This window comes from Panthera pardus, unplaced genomic scaffold, assembly GCF_024362965.1.
Source record: "Panthera pardus isolate Hobbes unplaced genomic scaffold, ASM2436296v1 HiC_scaffold_21, whole genome shotgun sequence".
Classification (NCBI taxonomy): domain Eukaryota; kingdom Metazoa; phylum Chordata; class Mammalia; order Carnivora; family Felidae; genus Panthera; species Panthera pardus.
This window is the reverse complement of record NW_026526777.1, coordinates 36,292,985-36,310,648: the sequence shown is the minus strand read 5'-3', so window position 1 is coordinate 36,310,648 and position 17,664 is coordinate 36,292,985. Positions and strand designations below refer to the sequence as shown.

General features: G+C 45.7%; 1 protein-coding gene and 1 long non-coding RNA gene across 2 annotated transcripts; one reads left to right on the top strand and one right to left on the bottom strand.

The window, feature by feature from the left end:
• Positions 1-3,392: 3,392 nt before the first annotated feature.
• On the bottom strand, positions 3,393-14,641 carry SERTAD4 (SERTA domain containing 4). The gene is given in 7 exon segments (XM_019429373.2): positions 3,393-5,509; positions 5,512-5,691; positions 5,694-5,786; positions 5,789-5,897; positions 7,985-8,100; positions 9,298-9,489; positions 14,527-14,641. Coding segments are annotated over 6 exon segments (1,083 nt in total). The 5' UTR covers positions 9,473-9,489; positions 14,527-14,641; the 3' UTR covers positions 3,393-5,099.
• Positions 14,611-16,024, top strand: LOC109255010 (uncharacterized). The gene is made up of 2 exons (XR_002075060.2): positions 14,611-14,842; positions 15,796-16,024. It is a non-coding gene; the product is annotated as an uncharacterized LOC109255010 (long non-coding RNA).
• The last annotated feature ends 1,640 nt before the right edge of the window (positions 16,025-17,664 follow it).

The following is a 17,664-nucleotide window of genomic DNA, read 5'->3' as shown; positions in this document are numbered from 1 at the left end:
TTTGTGAGTTTTGAGGAAGCCATAGATGCCTGAGTTCTGGGCCAGGTGCACTGAGAGAGCTCTGCTCACTTCTTGATCACCAGGATACAGGGTTATGTCACATCTGATCGTAGCTCATTGCAGTCACCTCAGAAAACATCTGCAGAAAAAACACTGTGTCTAGAAGTACTCCAGGCTAGTATCAGGGGACAGGGAGCATCACATGCCTGATGTTTGAATCCAGCTGCTGCCATGGAATGACCTGGATGAAGGGAGTGCTTGCTGAAAGCCAAGCCAGTCTGGGCAGTACAGGCCTTCGCGTGGATTGGGCCTCTCCCAAATTTTGCTTTGTCCATTGTCTTGGCATCTTGGCAAGAGGCAAGATCACAACTTCCGTCTCTGCAAGTTCTTTTCTATGTGTGTTCTATCTCCCAAGATCTGGCATTTTGTAAGATTTTATAATTTTAAATCAAGGGAACAGTTATAAAAATGGGGTTGAGAAAAACGTGGGTACTTTCATGAGAAATGACTAATTCATCTCCATACGTTCTATCAGTTTCACTGCGGTCAAAAGCAGGTGTTTCCAGCCTATGAATAAGTAGTTTGCATTTTCAGAATTAACAAATTGGACCAACACCAAGGAAAAAAACCAACAATCATAGACAGCCCACCAGAGAATTGTTTACCAAAGAAGATGAAGCTCGTGGCAATGGTTTGCAAACACCACCAGACGAGCTTGTGTAAATGCCCTTCGTGTAGTCATGGTTCCTCGGCTTGTCACACATACTGAAGGAAAACGCAGAAACAGGAAATTACAGACTATTTTAAACAGCATGTTTTATTAAACTCACTTGCTGATGCACTTTATGGCAGGATGCGAGATTCAAGTGTTCATAACTTACATCTTTGCAAGTGCTTTTCCTAAGTGAATTCCCCCAGCTGAAATGTGGCATGTACACAGGGCTGGAAACAATCTCTCAACTGGTAACTGTTTCACCCTTGGTCATGTAGCTCTCACATCCAATGGAGAAGTTTTAGCCACGTGGAGATAATCTACCTTGCTTACACACTCTAGGAGAGCAATGGAGGCAGTGAGTAGTAACTTGCAAGATCCTGAATGCATTTTATTTTAAACCACAATCAAAACACAGCAATCCTAATGTGAATTCCTAGAAACCATACATTGTCTCTTTTGTTACCGAACTATTGATTTCCTTCCCCTCTTCCTGGGACAGTTCTGCATCTCATTTAAACCATCACTGTTCATGGCCTGCTGACTCCTTGTTTTTGAAAAGGCCTAGCAAAATTGGCATGGATAACCTTCAGTAGAAATGAAGTGGCTTCAAACTTCAGGGGCTGTCACAGAAAATGGATTTGAACAACTAATTATTTTCAAAAACGTTTTCTGCTCACAATTTGTTTGAGGAATATAAAAGCCTGAGCTGCGTTGCATACGAATCCTTATATCCTTGTCTGATGTTTATTGTGAGGTTGACATCTCTTAACGCCCATGTCTGCTGCCAAGTTGTTCCCAGCTCTTCTCTAGATATACAGAAAGGAAACCATTCAGTGGAGCTGTAATACAAGTTCATGATTGGAGGGGTGGGTAGCCCTGCTTTGATGGAGTTAACTATGATCTCCAAAACTAAATGTTCATTCGCTGACTTCACCATTTACGAAACAAAATGTTCTAAATCACCACTGTCTTAAAAGATCGTGCCAAAGATGCTTGACCCTAATTACTAATTGGTCAGCAGTCACTTCCTCAAGTTTTTGAGTGTTTCTACCTTCCTCCCACATCCTGGCTGCTGTAATCCTGTCCTGGGGACCCCTTCAAGGTGAAGCACAGAATAATAGGACTTTTGAGAGTGGAAGCTAGGAGAACTACGGTATCTTTGCTCTTTTAAAGGGCCTTCCCTCCACTTTTAGAGAGGAACGACCAGAGGCAAAGGTGAATGATTTGGTTAACGAGATGCACCTAGATGCCTCAGGGAGTAGCAATTAATGGCTTCTTGGGGGAGTTGGGTCATTTTCTTAAGTGAGTATTTCCCTTCATTTAACTTTTAAAAGTCCAGAATCTTGCCCTATCAGGTTTTCCTTAAAGCAAAGCACAGCAGTGAGAAAAGGTGCTCCTTCCAGGTGGACAGACACAGTGTGTGGGGTGAAGAGTGTCTTAGCTTTACCAGTCTCTGAGGATGCAGCTATAGAACCCAGTCCCTAGATTTACCTGTCTTGGCCACTCTGGAAAAATCTGAGTATCTTCTGAGTAGACATGGCAGTCTAGGCACACAGGAGGCCCTAACGCTCTCACACCAACAAAAGGAACATTTTCATTCCGATGGGTGTTTAGTAGGAGTTTTTTGGGGAGGTAGGGGAAAGAGAAAGCAGGTCTTTTGGTATGCTGGAAATATCCTAGAAACAAAAACTTGATGACTAAAAATTACAAATTTTAATGCTGCTGAATTCAAAGGCACCGATCTTCCAGCAGAGAAGCTCTGGTGGGTTCTAGAGAGTGGAAGCCTGAACCCCAGCCCAGGTGAGTGCTGTGGGAAATCATCAACTCAGTCATTTTATAGCTTTGGCCATCAAGAGAAACATTAATAATGCTGGGGGATTTTAAAAAGCAAAAGGATGTTATTTCTTTCATATTTAAATCTCTATGATGTAGGACAGAGTAAGAATGCTATGTTCGACAAATTAATTAGCTTTCAACTAGCCTTCTCTTATCAAATGAAATATTAGCCTCTAAGAATAACATTAATACAGAGTCGTACGGAGTAACACTAGCAATGATCTATGGCGGTTTCAACCATTGACACGAGTCATCTTTTTGACAATTTGGCATTTCATAATGGAAATCAGCTAGGATTTACTCAGGGTTTACATTATGCTATGTTTTCGTCAGAAACTTTGCAAAAATGGAAAATGTTTAGATTCTTTAAGATGAAGCCTTGACAACCAACCACATCATTTATTAACACTGTCCTCTTGGGGCGCCTGGGTGGCTCAGTCGGTTAAGCGTCCGACTTTGGCTCAGGTCATGATCTCGTGGTCCATGAGTTCGAGCCTCGCGTCAGGCTCTGTGCTGGCCGCTCAGAGCCTGGAGCCTGTTTCAGATTCTGTGTCTCCCACTCTCTCTGACCCTCCCCTGTTCATGCTCTGTCTCTGTCTCAAAAATAAATAAACGTTAAAAAAAAATAAAAAAAAAACACTGTCCTCTTAATCCACAGGAATCTAAACTTACAAACTAGCATCATTCTAAAATACCTGTCCGATTGACCTCTTAAAGTAGTCTTTCATTTTGAAGACACCTGCATGGCCACTGTCCACTAGACATTTAGAATTTTTTAAAGGAGAAAGAGCAATGGAAAAGAGAAACACTGCTGAGGATTATTAAAATAACAAAATCTTAATGAATTTTGATCATTTTAATAAATATATATCAAGAAAACCTCACTTTATTACAACAACACAGTCATATACAAGCATCTATCATCTAAGTTTTCAACATCAAATGTTTATCAAATATTGAAAATAAAGGACAAAACATTACTAGACTATTTAGCCATAACACAAGAACATGTTTTAAAAATTGGTCCTTGTGGACATTGTCCAAATGATCCTACTCATACACTGTATGAATGAGACCTATATTTAATATTAATAGCAATAATAAAAAAGCTTTATCTTGGAGAAACTGGGAGGACGTACTTATTTCCTCCATTTGGCATTTGGTTCCTGTGAAGTATTGTTTAAGGAGGCCCAAGTCAATTAGCAACCTTGGAAACTGCAATACAGTGTGGAAGAAGTTGGCTGGAGAAGGGCAGACGGTCAGAGGGGCACTCTGAACACGCTCTTGCAAACGTACAAATTAAAGAAATCACTGAGAAACATGTTGACCAAATACATGGTAGCTATTGCCAGCCGAGTCCCATTTCTCCAAAATAACTTTCCAAAAACTAAAATCTTTACATTCTTTAAGATAAAACCTTATTGATCACCACATCATTTATTAACATTGTGCTTCTTAATCAACAGCAAAAGTCATATATAAAAAACCACATGCTTTCATAATCTAAACGAGTGAAATGATGCAAAACAGATTAAAGTATAATGCATGCCACTGGTTCATGAACTTCATTGGACAAGAAAACAAAACAAAACTAAACAACCCAAAACCCAAAAAACCCAAACCCCAGCAACAGACCGTTGCCATAGAAAAAGCTCAAGCAGCTTAGTGCTGGCTTCTAACAGCTCTATTGTTGCCCCCATCCCTTTCTAAAAATGCCAAATCCAAAAGCAATTGGGCATCAAAAACAAAGAAAGGATAGAGATGTTGAATCAAAAGTTGAACGCAATAGTTTCAAAGTTAACGGTTTCCAAACGATATTGATCCACCCTGTGTATTTTTTTTTTCCTGTTTGTTAAATCCCTGCTGTAACTCTGATTTATCCTTAATTTGCACATTGGCAAAAATTAAGATAAAGTAAGGCACCAAAAATCGCCCTGTATAACACCTCTCTTTAACAGACGAATCACCCATCACAGGCAAGCCAGGAACTTGCAGGGATCACCCCTCTATACATATTGTTGATTGCCACCCCAAGACTGGTGTTTCATTACGTTCCATCCTCTTTTCATCTGTCACGCAAGACTGTTAAATATAAATACTTAACGGCACCACGAGGCCACTTCATCTAGCTCCCTGTCTTCAGTCTTTTATTCAGAAAAAAAATAGTCACGTAGAAGCAGGCATCTTTTGCTGGTTGTTTTGGTTTGCTTACCAAATAACTACCTAATTAGTTGGCGAACATATTGGAAGTTTCTTAGCTAGTGACAGATTCCTTGGGGGTAGTGGAAAGATCAAAGGGCACACTGCCCCCAGGCTAATCTACTGACCTTTTCCATAAGAAAACTAAGGTCTACTTTTAAGCATCAAGTCAGCTGGTTTTTGGGCAAAATCACCACATTTATAAGTAGCTCGCTGATGCCTACTATACAGATGTTTTATGCAATCTGCTCTCCAGGCATTAAAACGACACGGCATGTTCATGGCATAATTTTATCAGTTGTACAAAACTATAAAATCCATTCAAAATAAATTTATGAGAGCTAATTGATCATGCTGTGCATGCTTCAGAGTTTCGGTGAAAAGATGGCTCATATTTTACTCCTTTGCTGCAGCACAGTTTGTTACTTGGTGAAGGCTCCTTTTTCCTTAAGGATTTTTTCCAAGACTCGCTCACATTGCTTTTTTCATTATATGCAGTCTCAAAATAATCATAAAATTGGCCTTTGCACTCAAAAGCCAGGTCATTTCCCACAGGTTCATGGCTTATGGGGCCACCATCCCTGTTGGTGTCATGATTTGCTTTCTCATCACTTACGGTGGCCTTTTCCTGAACACCTAGCGACCTGACATTAGTAACAAAGATTTCATTGGCAGGTATCTGGCCATCACCCTTGTAAATAGGTGCGCTGCCTACGTCAAAATCCACCTGGTGGGAACAACTCGGTAAAGGTAGAGGGGAGAGGAAGAGGAGGATGAGGAGGAAGAGGGGACAGTGGTGGAGGCACTTCCAACGCTAGCATGGACAGAAAGGGGTACATTTAGGTAGTGACCACCACATTCTTGGTAAAAGCAGCAGGCATGGAATTTTTCACACTCCTCTTTGGCCATCCGTGGTCGTTTTCGGTAGGGACAGTCTTGAGCATGAACCACTCTTGAGCAGAGGTGCCATTGAAAGAGCAGGCAGGAAAGCACCAGTTACTCTGCGTGATGATTTCTCCATGGATCCTTTTCATCAATTGTTTATAAGGACAGATCTTCGCAGGTATACCTCAGGATCATCGATAAACTTTAGCTTTTCTAATGACATATAAAGGATGTGGGCTCGTTCCTCAAAAATTGAGATGGTCTAAAAGTCAAAAGAGGAGAGAAAACTTAGGTCATGGGCTACAGGAAAATGTCGTCACAGTACATTTCTTTCTTGGTAGTCTCTGGATCTGGGAATACTGGGCTCCTGTTTCTCCCAAATTCATTTAGGGATGCCGTCCCTGGTGTTACTGATGTCTCCCCCCCCCACACCCCCATTCCTGAATCCCTGTGTGGTCTAGCGCCTGGGAATCCAGTCACAATGGAGACCTCAGCAGGGGAGGTCAGGTTGTTCGCTCTTATATGGCCCCCGTGAGGGAGATGCTGAAACACACAAATCTACACTGCTAAAAATCAGGAGAGCAGTTTCTTGGGGGGGGGGGGGGGGGGGTGAGGGGCAGAAAGGTAGTAACAAGAGGCCCGAAGAGAGAGGTTCTCAGTTGCTATGTTGTTTCTTGATCTGGGTGCTAGTTACATGGGTATGTTCACTGTGTGAAATCCATCAAGCTGTACCCTTAAGACACTTGTGCTTTTATGTGAGTGTATACAAACACATGCATACGCGCACACATATACTCATACATTACATGGGAATAAAATGTCTTTTGAAAGATGGCAAAATGCAGGTCATCATAAGTATACTTCAAAACCCTGGCCAGGAGCATGAGAACTGCTTTCAGGGCTGTCCCTGTGGGTTTAACACTTGCAATTATCTTTGCTTGAACGAGGGACAACAGCCTTTCCCTGAAGGATCTGTCAGTTGAAGGGCCAAAGTAGGCTTCCTTCTGGAGCCAGGCAGGAGAAGAGATGCAAGGAAGAAATGAGAAAGACTCACTTCTGAGCAGTGTGCTACCATCACCATGTGATGATTGGGTACAGATCCAGAGGCAACTAGAAATTCGCTGCAACCAGAACACAAAAAACGAAAGAGGAAATAAACAGCTTGTGTCCTGGGGGCCACCTCTTCCAGGCCATAAAAAAAAAAAAAAGGAACTGTTAGCATGACCTGAGGAGCTATGAACAAAGCCAGCCCAGGATCAAAGGCAGGAACTATACATTCAGAGAAAAGCTCAGCACCTACCAATGCATGCCCAGGTCATTATGAGCAAGGCCAAAGCCAACACCTTGAAGGATAAGCTTGTGGGGTGATGGGGAGATGGGGTAAGAGGAGACAGAGAGGAAGTGCATCAAAAAATTAAAAATCCTCTCCGTGTTTCAGACAACTATGCTTTGGCTTATACCCTCCCTTTTCTTATTTTTAAGTTCATGCACTTATTTTGAGTGAGCGAGCAGGGGAGGGGCAGAGAGAGAAAACCCTAAGCAGGCTCTGCACTATAAGCTCGAAGCCTGAAGTAGGGCTCGAACTTGAACTTTATGGAACCTTGAGATCATGACCTGAGCCAAAATCAAGAGTCAGACGCTTAACCGGGGCCACCCAGAAGCCCTGGGGTTATACCCTCCCTCGATTAAATCTGTAGATAGTTTTTAAAGGAGGATAACCATAAAGAAAAAGAAATGGTATTTGAAAAGCTTAGTGGCCAGTTTCCTACTTCTTCTTATGTATGCAAAAGAGTTAGCTGTGGTCTTTTCTTGGGAATGAATTACATATTTTAACAAAGTAAACATATGCAGCCAGTGTACAAGTGCATGTTTCTACTTCCACGCATGCTTTCAACAGATGGGGAGTCCACCTGTAAAGGGTCCTGAGAAGCCCTGGGGAACCGCTCCCAGGTGGGCACCCACAGAAGTGGCACTGGCCATTGGAGCTAGAGCTTGGGGAAGGGGAATGTCAGGAAAGAACAAGTGCTTTTCTGTGCACACGTGAAAGCACACACCATTCATAACCATTAATGCAACTTAAGAAAAATCAAATCATTTGTAAAAAAGATGTTCCTTGGATTATGTAATTTTGTTATTTCTGGGTAGAGGAGCTCCTGCTGGCTCTTTCCTCAATTCCTTGTGAAAATAACACAGGACCCAAAAAAGGGACAACGATTAATATGGCTCTGCTGAGAAGTGGCTCATTTTCATTGCTTGGGTGGAACAATTTAATTTCTGGAAATGGATCAAGCAACTGTTACTAAGTATCTTAAACTCTTAATAAAAAGAATGACTATTAAAAAAACATACTTTATGGCTACAGCTGCTGAGTGGTGGGTGAAAATCCTCTTCTTCCACATACTTCCTCTTAAAGTATGTGATCTTGGATGTTGTTATAGGATTTGAAATTCCCCTGTAATGTGATCCTGTGGTAATAAATCAGATATGACAAATGACATGCGGTTTGCCAGACTCTCCAAACAAAATACTTTCCTTTAATTTCCTTATAGAAGATAAGTTGGCTACGTATCTGTCTGTACATGTGGTGATTAAAAATAAACATTTGTCTTAATGGTTGCTATCATACAGAATTGTGACCCAGGCTAGGCAAGGATTTCGAGGTAATTATAAAGGAAAATGACCTATTTCAGCATTTACTAAATACTCAGAATCTTAACTGTATGCACAAACAGCGAAATTCATAAAAGGAAAGAACAGTATTTGTTCAAAGTGTTTAATTAAATCCATGATAACATAACACGACTGCTCAAATGTATACATCTTTAACTGTCAGCACTAACAACCAAATAACTTTAAAATGTTATCGGCTGTAGGTAAGGAAGCAAATGACTACCTGCATATTAGAGTTATAATTTTCCTTCTTTCAATATATGAAATTAAAAACTTTTTAATTTAAAAGTAAAATTTGGGCTATCCAAAGTCCTTTTTCTTCTCAAAAACGTAGTATGTCAGCCATGAATAAAAGTAGGGTTTAAATTTTAAAGAACAGAGCTTTTAATCCAAAACAAACTTCAAAGAGTACTTATTTTACATTATAGGTTTTTTTTTTTTTAAGGGGTACTACACAAAAACCCAAGGAACTTACCTTAAAATATAAGAATAAAGAATCAGGAAGAACATATATCTAGATTTCAAAAATTCTCCCCCTGAATATGAAAGCCAGTTGTGTGCTTAATAAAAAGAAGAGACACACAGCTTCTGGCCCAAAGTGTAGATTCCTTTATGTCTCATGGGATAAAGATTTCATTGTCAAGCTCACCAGGACTTGTGTAGCTCTGAGAGCCATGCAGTCCTACAGGGTGAAAAACCAAAATCCAAACTCAAGAGTTTCAAAATCTGGTTTGGTTCTTTTAAAAATATAGGTGCATGACTTATATACGCAGCAGCAGCTTGCGTAGCCTCAGGTCTGAATGCAACTTGAGTATCACGTCTGGTCCCCTTCCCAGGAGCCCTGGGCTCACTTATGAGAGGTGTACAGGCAGCCTGGGAAGTCCCTGGAACATGAGCTCTCTCAGCTCAGAAGGGCGCCCCAGACACCACCCCCGCCCACTAGTCTGGCAGCTGAGCTGCAGAGGGCAGCAGGGGAAGGTCAAGGGCAGTACCTGCCAGTGGGGGACCGGCTCCCCGGTCTCCCTGCAGAGGAGCCTGTGCTGGCCCAGGGGGGCTTGGGCCTCCGTAGCTGTCAGCCTCCCATAGTGTCTGGTACCCAGCAATTTCAGCAGCTCCTTCCGAGACAATGGGCTCGCAGAATCTATTCATGGACAGAACCAGAGTCATCTCTGACAGCCTCAGATCTAAAAAAAAAAAAGAAAGAAAGAAAGAAAAAGAAAAAGAAAAAAAAAAAAAAAAAAAGAGAAAAGAAAAAAGAAAGAAAGAAAGAAAACAGCCCTAATCAAGAATAAGCCAGGGAATGGCCTTGGCATTTTCATTCCTTTGCTTTGGGAAACTTTTACTTCTCAGTCCTCCCCTTCACCCTGAAACATTTGATTATTTTTTCAAAGAAAACCTCAGCAAACTCTCTTGCTGCTATTAGCTCAGCCTCTGTGTTCGGCAATCTGCATTTCATGGGCGGATCTTTAAAATCCCATTTCTTATTGTTCTCAGATTCCCCTCAGCCCTCTTTGAGACAGCTGCTTTGCCTCCTAACACATTTTCCCCCTGACCTTCCCGCACAAAATGTACCCCTAAGAGGCAAGTCCTGGACCCTTGCGCTTCCTTTCTATTAATAAGGCAAAATCAATTTTCTAGTCAGTCCCCAGAGAGTCTCCTTTGATGAAATCCGCTAATCAATCAAAAGGAAAGGGTGGGGAGGCAGAAATCTCCACCATTAATCCCTACTGATGCGCTCAGGTTTGGTCTGTGTGGCTGGCCCTCTTGTCTCCTTTCGGCTGGGCCAGCTCCTCTACAACATTCCGGGGCTCCCTCCACTTTCTTTTCCCAAAACGAAGCAGACAGAGACACACTTGGTAGTTGTTTCCACCAGCCCTGATCGGCCTGAACTGGATCTGCCTCCAGTCAAAACACTGTGAGATGAAGACAGAAAATTGGCTCCAGTTTCAAGCCGGGAGTTGCAGCCCCACAGGAGCCAAGCACAACATCAACGGAGCAGGCAGAATATTAAACAGGAGCCAGGGCTTCAGGGCCAGAGGCAGCCGGCAACTCTTTCCTCGGTGAGGCCCAGACACAAGGCAGAACTTTCCAGGAGGCACCACACCACTGCCCTCCTCTCCAGTTCGCACCCCTGCCCGGGGCCTGCGGGGAGACTGGGAGCCTCTCTGCTCTGTGATGCAGCGCTGGGCCCCTGCTTAACTCAGGTGGACCAGGCCACTTCCAGGGGGGCTCAGTGTCTCCACTTGGTCCTGAGCAAGGCTCGAGGCAGGGTGAAGAGTGAGTTCAAGGGGGAAAAGGGTTTGATACTAAAGCAAAAAGACCTATGGGCCAGAGATCAGTGGTGAAGGCAGAGAGGCCTCAGCACCTTTATTAGCTGCCAATTCCTTTACAAGACCTGAACCTCCACTATCCCACTTTGCCATTTAAAGAACTGTCACAAGGAGTGATGTCAGGTCTGCTTTCTGAAGACTGACTGTCTTTCAAACATACGCCAAAGGTCTACTTCACGTTTTCCTTCTCCAAATTATACAGCTTGTAATGTTTTGGGGAAAGGGTGAATCTCCTGCTGTCTAGGAGACTGTGATTACCTACATGTTTTACGGAGGGTCTACTTCCAGGTAACAGAAGGAAAAACACCAGGGGAAGGGGAAATAGCTTCACTGAAGAGACAATGTCCTCTGGCTAACAGAGCGGCTCTTGGCAGCCAGGACTCCATTCTTTGTTCGGGCTTCTCTTGGAGATCCTAAATTCTGTCCCAACCTCACTGAACAATGAAGCCAGGCCTTCTGACAGACAGGGGGAAGTGTCCACGTCAGTGGCTGGAAGGAGGACCCAAATGATTTGGGCTGCTAAATGACCTACCACTTCTCTTTTACACTGTCCTCCCTGCAAAGAGGCAGCAGCAAGGACTTATTAAACATTATCAGAAGAAAAAAAAAAAAAAAAAGAGGTGTTTGATTAATTCTCTAAAAGGCAATAGTGGGACATACCATTTATTTTGCTCTTGAGTCATCAAAAAATTTAGGGCTACCCTGATTTAACAAACAAAGCTGTTCTATCACCCCTCAAACTCGGCAACCAAACAAGCTATCAAGCCTCACGATGACAGATTCCCTGGGAGACTCTCATAAATGATCTAATTTCTTAACCTATGATAAAAGACAGTTGTTTCAGTAAATGCTACTCCAGGAGCATGCGAGTTATCTAGCTTTTTTTCGGTCAGTAGCCCTTTCTCGTTGACTGCAGTGGTGGTTTCCAGCTTGAAATTCACATTCACTTTTGTGCTGGATTCTGGGAATAAGACCCAAGCTTTTTGTCTGTTGAACTTTTATTACATAAAACCAGAGGAGGGTTGACAAATCCACTCCTCTTAAGAAAGCATTTGTAGGCCCCTAGAAGCAATTACCTTTGTTTAATAGGACATTATATGGGCCCTGTGCTGTTTTATGTTCCTAAGAGTTTGTTTATATATTAATAACTTATTGTTGTAGCTTTTTTGGTTAAGGATTTCAGTGTTTCTACTTGTTAGTATTGATTCCAACACATGAAATTCTATCAGTTACACATTTGAACTTGAAACACGGCATAGTTGTCTTATCTTGGCTCTTTCCTTCGTGAAATCTAATTTCTGTAAGTTTTTCTTTTTTGAACTGGAAACCTGTACACACAAATATGCTGGAGAAGCTGAGTTCCTTCCATAAGTGATTTATGTAAGTCTGAATAAAATATGAGTGACTTTGGATTATTTGGGGGCTGGGAGAAGATTCTGCAATGGAGTCTTCCTAGGAAGTCTATTTAGAATTTACACCAGGATGTTAACAAATTAAGAAGGCAAGTTCAATGTTCAGGAAGAATTGGGAGTGTGCGGTGCTAAGCACTAATGTTTCACATGACTATTTGTATTATATGTGCAGATCCAAACTGTCACTATTCTCTGTACGATGAGATTTACATTGTAATTCTGCTACTGAGTTCAGAAGTTTAAATCCACAAATTCATGTGCTGTTATTATTAGATATAACCACAAAGATGTACATTTATGGTAAGATTTGTATTTTTTAACATCAGAGGTGAGTGGATTCAAAAGAAGGTTGTTAAAGTGTGTTTTGTCTACACATGGGTTTAAAAAATAAAAAGGTCCTAACCTCTTATTCCCAGGTTCCTGCAGGTCAGTTTTGTCATCCAACTGGACGCAGCGGAATGACACCTCACGCATTCCCAGAAGGCTAACGACTAAAATGTCATGCTTTTTCAGGAAATATTCATAGTAAAGTTACCAGGCATTGCTATACAGTTTGGTTTTTCCAGATGACTTACGCATGTTTTTTCCTCAGAGCCATTATAACGCTAATAGGAAAGGTAGGCACATAGAAAAGGGTGGCTACAGGTTCAGCGGCACCTTGAATCTAAGAGGGGCTCCTGGTCATTCTTTGCCTCCCCCTCCCCCTCCCCAGCATTGGAAATTAGAGAACATTAAAAGCATCACAGCAGTTAGAGATCTGATTCCAACACTGAAACGCAGAGAAGGGCTGGTATGTTCAATGCTGCCAGTCTTAAAATGTGTTGCCCAGGTGGACCAAGACCCCACCCCCACCCCCAACCCGACCTCCTCCTTGTCCTTAACAAGATCCCAACAGCTTGTCCAGCTGCCGCTGCTGCTGGTGGTGGTGGAAGGGGCTGAATGGGTGGAATAAAATCCTTCAACCCTTCCGAATAGACAGATGTCGCTTTTCTGCCAGTCGCTGCAGTACACCTGTCTGCCCTAGAAGTGCATTTCTCAGCTGTAGCTTCGAGAGATCAGGAGCTTTAGGTCAGGTCCTAGGGCGAGAAGGGCCGGTGCTGGGCCTGAGGGGGAAGATGAGGTGTCCGGGTGTCCGAGCCCTGGCGCCAGGTCTCCCCATCCCAGGGCCAAGACTGGGGTCGCGACGTTTGGAGAACCGACCCCCCTGCAGGCACCACGTCCGGGAGACTCCGGCACAGACACACCCCAAGGGGTCGGTGCCTGGGCCCCTGAGTCCCTTCTCACGTAGGGAGCAGAGCCCTGCCGGCCGGCGGCCGCAGGAGAAAGTAAACAACACCCCAAGTGTCTGGGAACAAAGGCAAGTTGTCTTTCCACGGTGCGCGAGCCGTGCGCCTCTCCTGAAGAATAAGAGCTATTATTACTCTTTCTTTCTTTTCTTTCTTTCTTTCTTCTTCTTTTTTTTTTTTTTAACAAGTTTCCTTCTAAGGGAAATAAACACCAAAGGTAGGATTCCAAGGAAATGACTCACAGCGGCTGGCAGGGCTCTGGCGAGGCTGGCCCCGTCCCCGCGCTCCAGCCCGCAGCAGATGCCTGCCCGGCCCTCCCTCCCTCCCTCGCCGGCCAAGCCCGCTCGGAGCCCGCGGCTGCGGGAGCGCCCGGCGCGGCCGTGGGACCCGGGCGGCGGGGACAGCGCCCGCACCTCCCGCAAGCGTCCGCTCTGTCCGCGCCACCCTGGGCCGGGGGGGCCGCCTCTCCCCCCGCCTCCACGGCCCCAGCCGGGCACTCCGGAAAGTTGCTAGGGCCCAGGAGGCGGGAGGGGAGGAAGGGAGGAGAGAGAGGCGGAGGCGTGGACCAGGCGGGCAGCAGCCGAGTCCGCCGGGGAGGTGAGCTGAGGACAGAGGAGCCGCCGCCGCCCGCAGCGAGGCTCGGCTGCCGGGGAGGAGAGTGCGGGGGCGGAGGTGGCGGAGGACAGAAGGTGTCAGCTCCTGCAGCTCTTCCCTTTTCTCGAAGACGCGCGCTCCTGACATCCACAACCCCTCCCTCTCCACCTGCCCAGCGTCGCGGGGACCAGACCCGGGGGCATCCCTCCTACTCACCCCCCCGTTCCCTAGGGAAAGGGAGGGAGCGGCCGCCGCGGGCCCTGGGGGCTCACCAGGGCTGCCATCCCCACCCGCCCGCGGAGTCGGCTGGGTGCGCGCGGGCGGCAGCGGTTCCCGCCCCGGTGAAGGCCCCGCGGCGCAAGCCAGCCCCGGGGAAAGCCCGCGCCGCCTCGGCGCCCGGCGGCGTCCCGGCCCCCGCGCTGCCCGGGTCCCGCTCCGGCCGGTGCGCGTCCGCTCGGCGCCCCCGGCGCGGCCCCGGTGCCGGGAGGCCGCGCGGGTGCCACTCGGCGCGCGAAGACTCTGCCCGCGGGGACCGGCCCTCGCCCTCCACCCGCCCGGGCCTCGCCGCCCCCGCCGCCCGCGCCCGGCCCGGCTCTTACCGCGGGGTCAGCCGGGAGGCGGCGGCCGGAGCGCTCGCGCTGCCGCTGGTCCGCTCCGGGCTCGGCGCCAGCCCGGCCGCCGGTGCACAGTCGCGCGGGGCCCGGCCCGGCGGCCCGGTCGACGGTGGACGCTGGTGCGCGGCGGGCGAGGGTCCCGGCAGGTCCCGCCGCCGCGACTGGGGCGCCGCGCCGCCGTCGCTGCAGACGGTTATGGTAATGAGCGGCTCTGTCTAGCGAGGAGCGTGTGAAACCCGTCAATCCTGTTTGCCATTTCCCCGTGGATTTCCGAGGAGAGGTTCTGCAGGATGCCCCCAGGGTGAGAGAGGGAACATGACAAGCGCGCCCGCTCTCCCGCCCTCCCTCTGCTCCCGCCGCCGCCGCCGCCGCCGCTCCTCAGGCAGCACACGGGGCGCCTTCCCCTCACCCCCACCCCAGCCCGCCCCCTGCCTCCTTCCCTCCTTCCCGCCCTCCCTCCTCCCTCTCCTCCCCTCTCTCCCCTCCCCTCCCCTCCCCTCCCGGTGCCCGGGGACACGCGGGCCCAGCTCCAGCCCGCAGCCCAGACCCCACGCGCTCCCCGGCTCCCGCCCTAGCCCTGGGGGCCCGGCTCCAGCCGGATAACGTATTCACTCTGCAACCTTCTGAGATGTCTTCTCTTTTTTTTATTTGGTTTGGTTCTGTTGTTGTTGTGTGTGCGTGTGATTAAAAAAAAAAAAAAAAATCTGTGCCTTTCCCACCCTTTGAAAAGACTTTCTTCTCCTTTGCCACGGCAAACGGAGATGAGAAACAGATGTCTTTGCAGGACCAAGCAGTTATTCTCCCCTCGCCGCCCGCCCCCGCCCGTTCCCCTCCGGAGCTGCATGTGTATAAAAAAGCAACATGGGTCCTACTGCAACTTGAATTGGCAACTCTTTCTGGGTGGGGAGCCTCGAGGGAATACCTCCAGGAAATAAAAAAGTAATAAAGGACGTTGTCCTTGGTCAAGGGAATGTAATTTAAGCCCCGGAATCACATTATTCTGCAAATAGTAATTTTCCCCTGTATTAGTCTCAATTGGAGTTTGTTTTTTGAAACATTAATTCATAACTTCTGTCTAGGGACTCCTCCATAGTCGAGATGGGTCATTTCAGGTGTAATGAACACAGAGGCTTGGAAGGCATAGACCTAATAAAATCCGGGGGAAGGCACCTGCACAAAAGTGTTACAAAGACTATAATGTTTGTTTACTGCTACTATGCCAGATGTGCTAAATATAACACTTCTTTAAAACAGTGATCCTCCGACTGTGAAAAACCAAACCTCTTGCTGCCTGGCTCCCTAGGAATCAAGGAGAGGCACAGACTGAAAATCAGAGAGGGAAGGAGTAAGATCAAGGACGACGATTAGCATCTGCAAATTGAACTCTATCTAATTTGCATGTTTATTTCTTAGAATTGTAATTAAATTTGTGTAATAAATGTTTTCCATTTCATTTGTACACTTAAAATTTGGGTGACTGACATGCAGTTAAGTGAATTTCTTTTCTTTTTTAAACAAATGTAGTTTATTCAATAAAGCAGCAAACAAATATTAGACATAATTAGAACTAATCTACTTTGAAGGTATTTTTGTTGAACTTTGTACACTTAAAGTCTCTCAGAGGTTTTAAGGGTATTAGGAAGCTGAGAGAAGGCAATTATGCTGAAAACAGCCTAACTCCACAGATTTCCAGGAGCATGATTTCATTTTTTCCAAAAAGACATTTCAGGGTTGCATGCCTAAAGTTGGGAATTGGGCAGCCATCTTGGCTTTATTCTGAACCATATTAAAACCATATTAAATTGCATTGGCTCTGAGCACCTAGGTGGCTCAGTCAGTTAAGCATTTGACTTCAGCCCACGTCAGGATCTCAGGGCTCACGAGATCTCATGAGTTCGACCCCTGCATTGGGCTCTGTGCTGACAGCCCAGAGCCTGGAGCCTGCTTCGGGGTCTGTCTTTCTGTCTCTCTCTCACTTTGCCCCTCCCCCACTCATGCTCTGTCTCTGTCTCTCCCTGTCAAAAATATACACTGAAAAGTTTTATAAAAATTGCATCCGCTCACATAGGACACTGGCCATTATGAGAATAACTTAATTGTAAAGGTGAGGGGGCCCCTGGGTGGCTCAGTCGTTAAACATCTGACTCTGGATTTCAACTCAGGTCATGATCTCACGGTTCCTGAGTTCGAACCCTGCACTGGGCTCTGTGCTGACAGTGTGGAGTCTGCTTGGGATTCTCTCCCTCTCTCTGTCCCTCCCCTGCTCATGCTCTCTTTTCTTTTTTTTTCTCCCTTAAATAAATGCACATTAAAAAAAAAAAGAATTGTAAAGATGCCATTTTGTGCAATCATTGGGTGTTGCATGCCCAGCTTATGGGCAGAATATAATTTTCATTCGGGTAGAGGGAAGAGGGCAAGGAAACGCACAGGGCATTTAAAGCAGTGTGAGTACTTGAAAATCTGTATCAGTACCTACAACTAGTTAGTGTCTAACTCAAATGAAGAACTAAATGTGAGGGCTTGGAGGCATGGCTTATTATTGTTTTTATCTTCCTATATTAAAGTTTTATAGCATTTAAAGGACTGTGGGGAAATCCCCACATACACTTGGCTCTGTCAAAATACATAAAACCAAAAGGAGCAAATTAAGCATAAAATTGAGAAATAACATGAGACTAAGTATCAGCATGGGTTGCTTTGGCATCTTCTGGAGCTTTGGCTCTGAGAAATGAGCCTTCTGGGAAATTGGCATTGCCCTTGGGTGGGGAGGGCTCTTGGCTTTAATGTTACAACAAAATGACCTCACAACACAAGTATGAAATCATTGTACTTCACAGCACCCTTGTGGTTTTGAGTATGAACTTGATCGTGTCCTGTTCAGATATGTTAGGTTAGCATGTTTTACTAACAGCTTTCCCTGCCCTAATTTTTAATCTCAAGCTTAATGTTTTCTGAGATTCAATGCCCAACTGTTGACAACATGAAATAATGTCTACAAGTAGAAAAGTCAGTCAAACCTCCATGGAAGGAGAAATATCACTTAAAAGTTTAAAGTGAGTTTCTTGTTGAAGATGGCAAAATGGGAAGATCCTGAACTCACCACCTCCCACAGACACAAGGAAT